The following is an 8686-nucleotide window of genomic DNA, read 5'->3' as shown; positions in this document are numbered from 1 at the left end:
GTAATAAATATTATTAATATAAAGAATACAATGTTTGTCATAAATAACGTAACAAATTGATTGATGACATAATATATGTATAGTAATGGCATTGACTGAGTTGAGGGTCAGTTCAATGTTTGTGTGTTTCCACTGTTTTGACGTATGTTTCAACAAAAATCACGTGTTTTGTTGATTGCGCTTCAATTTAGTGCGTCTACTCCTATATACTGTATATACTGTATATACAGTACTATATTAATACTATTAATACTATAGCTATAGCTATGGGTTTTCAACTATAATATTAGTGCTATAGCTTTGAATGACTGCAATACTGTTGTAGTATTGGTTTATATGTATTATTGTTAACAAACAACAAAATGCCCGCCACTACTGACAACACCAATAATTGCAATCATATTATTAATTGTGTTAATAATAATAATAATAATAATATTAACAATATTGTCAACAATTCACAATCAAACACCACTTCTCCAAACAATAAACATAACCAACAATCACAACAACAACTTCAACAACAACAACAACAATCACCGCAACAGTTGACAACACAGACTGAGAAACCATTGCATTATCAGTAAGTGTTGTGTTGTTATTGTTTGTCACTTATATATAGCATCACATGATATGACAAACAATGCATTACATTATTAATAATAATCGTGACATTTATATTGTTGTTGTTGTTGTAGTAGACGTTAACTACATTGTCAACTATAACAACAATTATAATATCAGTCAATATCATGATTGAACAATATTGGCCTTAATATCATACATACACACTCACACATACACACACACWCACACACACATGCTTTTAATGATACATTTGATAACATATACTTTATAATAACATATACTATAATAGTAACACATATACAGTAATATAAATGAATGAATGACTAACTTATCTAACATAATGTGTGATTCAATGGACAGGTATTTAAAGGAGTTTCGTTGTGAACAATGTCCACTATTCCTACAACACAAATGTACACAACATAAGCCATTCACGTGTTTTTATTGGCATTTCTGTAACCAACGGCGCCGTCGACCCATACGGAAACGTGACGGCACTTTCAACTACTCGCCCGATGTTTACTGTACTAAATATGATGAAACAACTGGTGTCTGTCCAGAGGGTGACGAGTAAGTCATACATTCAATTCATTTGTCATTATAACAGATCATATATATCGTGACACTGTATAACAAATCAATTTCTTATCATAAATTAATTTTTGTTTTTTAACAAATAGATAAATAATTTCCAAATAATATATAACTATAATTTTTAATTGAGAATTAAATTAATAGATTGATTACATTTTAGCTGTATTTATAACTGCAAACTAAAGTTATTAGATAAAAATCAATAGTATTTTTGTTTCTAATTTATTATAATGTTATTACATCACATTTGACTACAGTATATAGTTATTATGCAATGTTATTGTTTTTATATACTTTTTTAAACAACAAAATATGTAATTTTTTAATAGTAAAGTTTTTACTAAAATTACATCAACTAATTATGTAATATGAGATATATTATATATCTGGTAAACGATATTATTATTATTATGTTAATTATATCGTTTTTAATTAAACAACTTTCAGTGTAGAAGTTTGCATAAAATTTCTATTTATCACTTGTTATGATAGCATCTCATTATGATATATCATATATGTTGTGTGCAATGACTTATCAATATATTAATATAAAAACATGATTACAGACAGACCAATGAGTTCATTCCCTTTATAGATATATTTATACATATTATAAGCCTAATATCACACCCCTTACCAAATAAACTATTATCACTGTCTGGCCATAACTTTTTGAGACAATGGACTCACTGTCCATTGCTATGTATCAGTTATAATAGGATATATTATATAGCATTGGATTTAAAGTATATAAAAGATTGGAAACCAAAGAGAATATATAGTTTGTATGCTTTGATTGTTAGACATAGAGAGCAAACCCAGACCTCCTAACCATTGCGTTCAGTGAACTCTTTTTATGTCCTGTTTTGTTGAGAGTTGTTATATAAGAGAGAGAGAGAGAGAGAGAGAGAGTCATCCCATACAAGAAAGACAAACAAATCAATTTGTCGATAATTTTTATAAAGATTAAAATAAAATCATATTTTATATTCAGTAATACAATTAATTATTATAATATAAATTGTTGCACAAATAATTTATTATAATAATATGTTATACTTGTATTTAATATTATATACAATTGTATTTTTAATTTAATTAAACTAGCATGGTAATATTGTTTAGATTCTCTTAAGTAAACACTAGGATTACATAACAATAGAAATATATAAATTAAAAAAAATATATCAAACAATTTATAATATATTGATTATTTATATAATTATTATAAGTACGAGTCTTTGAATTGAATTACTATAGTATAGATTGTGTGATAATTGTGTTTAAACTGTTTATATATAATTGTAATAATTGTTAATAAAATATAATTATAATTGCAAACTATATAAATGATTTAATAGAATATTCTGTTGAGATTTCATTGATAATACATTTTTACTTATATAACCCATAGTATTGACTGACTTTGTGTTATGTCGATATTGAAACTAAAACACATATATAATAATTATTACTTTTTATTAAATTTTATTTTAAAATGTTTTTAAGCTTTGATTAAAGGCATTTTTGGCAGTATTTTATTTTTTTAAAGTTTTAGATGTATTAAATTTAAAACATTATTATAGTGTCAGTAATGGATAAATTTTTAGACATTAAATTGAATTCTGTTAAAATAAATTTATTTAAAAATAAAATAAGTTATGATCATTTAATTAATACTAGTTTATAAATCATTTTTATTGTAATAAATTTATATATTGTTACAGTTTTAACAATGCAATGTTATAAAATGTTTTATTAAATTTCTACAAATTATTAATTTACAAAATTAAGTTTCATCTAATTTCTTAGATCTTAATATCTATTTTGTTGTAAAATTTAATTGCTTTTAATAGTTCATTAAAAATATTTTATAATAATTAATTTATAACAAATAAAACGTAAAGTCTAGAAAATTTATGAAAACAATTATAATTTAAACATCAAATGTTATATTACTTGTAAAAGAAATAAAAATTAACTCTAAGATAATTAACAAAATAATAACAAATATATGGTTAGTAATAAGCAATGATAATAAAATTAATATTTTTCAAACTATTGAAGTTTTAAATTATAGTGTTTTGTTTAATAACCCATTATTTTGTTTTTTTAAAATATTTTTTTTGTATAATTTGATTAAATATAAATGAAGCAAAAAATACAAAATACTGAGATTTTGTTGATTACATAATAAAATTTGAGTAATTGACGGATGATTTAAATTTTGAATTCAATTCTAGTCTATAGTCTTAAAATGATTGTCATCTACAGTACAGTACAAACTTATTTTGAAACATTGTATTAACAAAGTTATCACACAATAAATACTATTATTCAATCTACTCGTGCATTCACTTAATTATTCATATGCTGTCTACCATATCGACGATATGTGTATACTATACACTTAACATCAACTATTAGTCCACTGATTACATACATTAATACTTTAAGTATATTATAGTTAGTTATGTTAAAAATTTTCTGAGAATTTCAAATAATTATAAATAATTTTTTTTATATTATAAATCAGGTATTTATTTCAACATTCATTTAAATTTTGATTTGAAATAACATTTACAGATTATTATTTCATAATCTTTACTATAATTAGCCATACATTTCATTAAATTATATTTCTATATAAATCTATTTTGTATTTAATTTAGACAATTAATTATATTGAATATTTGTATGTCTTGAAGATTTCTAGAATCTATTAAGTATTAATAAATTACAAGTAATTCTTAGATTAATTATTTGGATAATTAGTTTAGCGTATTATATATTGTTATTAATTAATCTGAAATACTCATAAATACTTTATACATTTTTATCAATAATAATATTGAATATTATTTGAATTATTATTTGAATAATAGTTTGGAAAATATTTAATAATTAGTAAAAACATAACTACACAACTCATACAACAATATTTTATAAATTCATATAAATTTAGCTATAGATATACCAATAATTACAGCATATGTATAGTAATTAGTTTTTATAATTTCAACTCTAGTGTAGTATATATCATGTTTCACATAATTTTCTATATAATATTCAATATTTTATTATTTAAGAAATGAATGCCTGAATTATGTAAATTTGTTGAAATGATTTGTTTACAAAGTAAATATATATTAATATATACTGTAATATAAGTTATTTAATCTATTTTAAGTTATTTAATTTAGATTATATACAGTATATATATATATATATATATATATATATATATATATATATATAGATTTTATTTAAATATATTTGATTTAAAATAATTAAATGAATAAAATGGATTCAAATAATTCACTCGACAACAGGTGTCCATACCTTCATAGGACTGCTGGTGACACTGAACGCCGCTATCATTTGAGATACTATAAGACTGGTATTTGTGTGTACGATACGGACACTCGGGGTTATTGTGTAAAAAATGGTCCGCACTGTGCGTTCGCACACGGATTACATGACTTGCGAAACCCAGTGTATGACATTCGGGAACTACAGGCCATGGAAAGCGGTCAAAATATTTTATGCGACGGGGAAAACGGTTTTAATAACAATGCGATACCCAATAATCTGGACAAAGAGCGGAACGCCCTAAATGAAGACCCGAGATGGCAGGACACGGCCTATGTATTGGCTAATTATAAGACAGAAATCTGCAAACGACCGCCAAGACTGTGCCGACAGGGGTTTGTCAACATATTTATATAAATGTGTTTACTTTAGACAACTAACTTATCACTGAAATTGTTTTATTACGATAATAGCTATGCCTGTCCTCAGTTTCACAACAACAAAGACAGACGTCGATCACCCAAAAAATATAAATATCGATCGACTCCCTGTCCTAATGTTAAACAGGGAGATGAATGGGGAGATCCAACTAATTGTGAGAGTCTGGACGGTTGTCCCTATTGTCATACAAGAACTGAGCAACAGTTTCATCCGGAAATCTATAAATCAACCAAATGTAATGATATCCAACAGACCGGTTACTGTCCGCGCGGACCTTTCTGTGCATTTGCACACGTGGAGACCAATGGTAAGCACGTGATTGTTTTATTTTATTACAGTTTCATTCAATTATTTGTCTTTTATCTATTTATTTAGTCTATAATTCATTTTTAAATGTCAAATATTATTGTATTTATATAAAATAGCATGTATTTCAATATTGAATGATATAATTTTTGTTTATATTTGTATAAATGTTAGTTTTAAAATATACAGTATATCCCAAATTGATAATATAATATTGTGTTAATCGCATAAAAAATTATGTAAAAGTGATGATAATTTCGTAATATTTGTTAGCATTTATACTTACATAAGTAGTTTAATTTAGAATCTAATAATTTGTATTTTTATATTTAGAAGAGATATCCGCTGCCCGAGAGTTATCTATGGAAGGAACTACCGATTTATCTCAATTAGTGTCTAATGTATTGCCACCTAATAATTGTAACACTAGTCCTGTGCCGATCAGTCGAACCGGTTCTATATCAAACCCGCAACAAACAGGTACGACCCCGCAGTCCATTATCAATAGGACATCTAATAATCAATCAGTGGCCTCATCACTACCCGAACACTATCAAAGCGGTTTTGATCTGTCAGCCCCACAGCCACCACCACAAATGGTTTGTTATAAATTTTAAAAATTATTAAATAATTATTGAACAAATATTTTGTAATTGAAATTTAGGCGCTCAGAGATATGACAGTATCTGGATGTTTAGGACCCATTGCCCGCCCCCGTAGTTACAGTACTTCTACAGCCACCACCAGAAGTGATAGTTTATTTGCATCAATATATGAAAAGAATGGTCCCCTCAATAACAACGCTTCGTCATTGTTTGCGGGAAACAGTTCACCTCTTTTCTCAAATTTTGCTATATCTCCGTCAACCGGTACCGACTCTATTGGCAATCAATACACCAGTAATTTCAATCCAATAGACGCCGCTTTTAATCATTTAGATGATCTCAATTTAGATGACTTGCAAATCGATAGTTTTGATAAAGAGTTTCAACAGCATCATAGAGAAAGTATTGGCGCCAATAGTGATGTTTCCAATCATATGGATAGTGTTGTCAATAGTGTTCTCACTAGAAATAGCATATTGGGGTCAACACAACCCGTTAACATACCGGGTACTGCTTTACTATTTACCTAATTTTTATTGATTTGCTTACCGGTAATTAAATTATTGTATTAGGTGCTCGACTAAATAATACAAGCAATAGTTTGTCATCACCTCCAGTGAGTGCTTCTCCAATAGCATCATCATTGACCAGTGGTAATCAAACATCTGGTTTATCGCACGGAACCAATACTGGCACTGGTTTTGGTATGTCGTCATCATTTATACAGCGGACAAATTCTGTGGGACAGTCGTCACTATACGACTTTGGCTCTAATAACATGTCTCCGGGAAGTTCTTCAAACAATAATCATTCAATTATGGCTTCAATGATGGAAGTGCAGAGACTTCGCGAAGAAAACTCATTACATAAGGCGACGTTAGCTAATTATGAAGAAAAGTTAGCTCAAGCCATGAATGTAAGCATTGATTAATTAAATGTTATGTTTTGTCAATTTATGTCTTGTTTACCAACAGTTATGGAAATTAGAAGTGGAAGAAGTGACACGAAAAGAAAAGTTAGCCGAATCACAGAGGGATGAGGTATGGCTGACATTATCTTATAATATACTTTATTTGATTGTTATTATTATACAATACAATTTAATTAGCAGTTTAAAGCAGTTTAAAAGTTTATTTATATTACTTTACTTATGATTAGACATTAATAATTATAATGAGTATGTGTTTCATATTTATCTATTTATTCGTCTAATTTTGATTCATGAAAGGCATTGAATAAGTTGTCGTCAATTCAAAGGGAATTAGAGCTCTTGAAGTGCTCGGAAAACACATTACAGACCAAACGTATGGGAGATTTGAGTTCAATGACTGCCAACCAATTAATCCAATTACAGAATCAGACACGAAATGAGTTAAAGTGTATCGAAGAGGTATGCAATTTATACTCAAACTTTTCGCTATAATATCACTACAAAGACACTACACAAACATATACCGATACTACTGTATCATTAAACTGTTACAATTGAAACAATGTGTGTATGGCATGAGGTGGGGATCCCCTTACCTTCAAATCTCATACTCACATCAATTATAGATTATTATGACTATTATAACTGAATTTGAATATACGGTACATATAAAGCAATATCTATCAACAATTTAATTCTACATAATTTTAGTCAATGTTAATAATATTAAAAAATTAAAATTTGCATTCAATTAATATTTTAATATATCTTTAGCTATAGTTTAATATAAATATATTTAATAATGAATATATTTTATATTTATTAGACATATCCCCAATATCTGACTCCCACCTCTATATTTGGCCAAACATTTTTATATTAGTTTTTAATTAATAGTAATTTTAGGTTTTTAATTATTAAATAATTTAGAAAATAATTGAAATGAATTTTTAAGATAGTATTTGTTTGTTTTTGTGAAATGACTCAAATAATACACACATTTTCAATACTACAGTTTTAATCTTAATTTACACAAAATAATTATTAATTTTATGATTTGATTTTTATTGATTTATATTAAGTTTGTTTTGTCTTTACATATCTTTTTGTAGGCTTTATTAAGACAACACAAAACTGCATGACTTGTAAGAGTTATATAAACATAAATTAAGAAATTGAATCAAATTATTATAAAAGTATTTTTAATTTAAATTATATTATTATATACTGTTTATACTTATTATAATATTACAAATTATTGATAAATCATTGGTTGATATAAATAAAAACACTATATGTTAATAATTTAAATGTATTTATGTAGATATTAATTTTTTAATTATATTATACATTGATTTTTTGAGGCACACAAGCAAAATAAATTTCCAAAAATTCCTTTAAAAATGATACTGATAATTTTTATATTAACATATATTTTTAAATATTCTCTGAATTTAATGAAACAGTAATTCCACGTAAAATGCATTCAAAATGATTGCAACAAATTTTGTTAATATTTTTCGCTTGTTTTCATATCTATAGAGAAAACTATGTTTTTGTTATTAAATTATAAATATAAAAGTCACATATTTTTGTTTTTATGACATTAATCTTTATATAAAAGTGTATAAATTATTTATATTTTTTGCATCAAAGTGTAGTGTCTTATGTATAGAGAAATAAAAAAAGAAAATACATTATTATTTTATATGGCGCTAAAGATTATTGATAATAATAATGACATTAATATAATAAATTAGTCACTAAAATATATATAATTTAAAATAATACTATTATAATACTAATAAAGTCGAAAACAATCGAAAAATGTCTTATTTCTAAAAATCAATGCCTCGAATAGTAAAAGTAATGATAATTGAAAATAATTAGTATATGATATATGTTAGAC

At 25.8% G+C, this 8686-nt stretch overlaps 1 protein-coding gene across 1 annotated transcript; it reads left to right on the top strand.

The window, feature by feature from the left end:
- The first annotated feature begins 299 nt into the window (after positions 1 to 299).
- Positions 300 to 8026, top strand: LOC128958786 (RING finger protein unkempt-like). Its single transcript, XM_054304719.1, has 10 exons — positions 300 to 583; positions 949 to 1158; positions 4515 to 4889; positions 4968 to 5242; positions 5575 to 5840; positions 5906 to 6353; positions 6419 to 6762; positions 6821 to 6886; positions 7075 to 7236; positions 7890 to 8026. Exons 1-10 carry the CDS (start codon positions 363 to 365, stop codon positions 7917 to 7919), a joined length of 2397 nt encoding a protein of 798 aa, XP_054160694.1. The 5' UTR covers positions 300 to 362; the 3' UTR covers positions 7920 to 8026.
- Positions 8027 to 8686: the final 660 nt, after the last annotated feature.

Source organism: Oppia nitens, unplaced genomic scaffold, assembly GCF_028296485.1.
Source record: "Oppia nitens isolate AA-2021 unplaced genomic scaffold, nextdenovo-longstitch-racon4-pilon3 scaffold3_pilon_pilon_pilon, whole genome shotgun sequence".
Lineage (NCBI taxonomy): Eukaryota > Metazoa > Arthropoda > Arachnida > Sarcoptiformes > Oppiidae > Oppia > Oppia nitens.
This window is presented reverse-complemented; position numbering and strand designations above follow the sequence as displayed.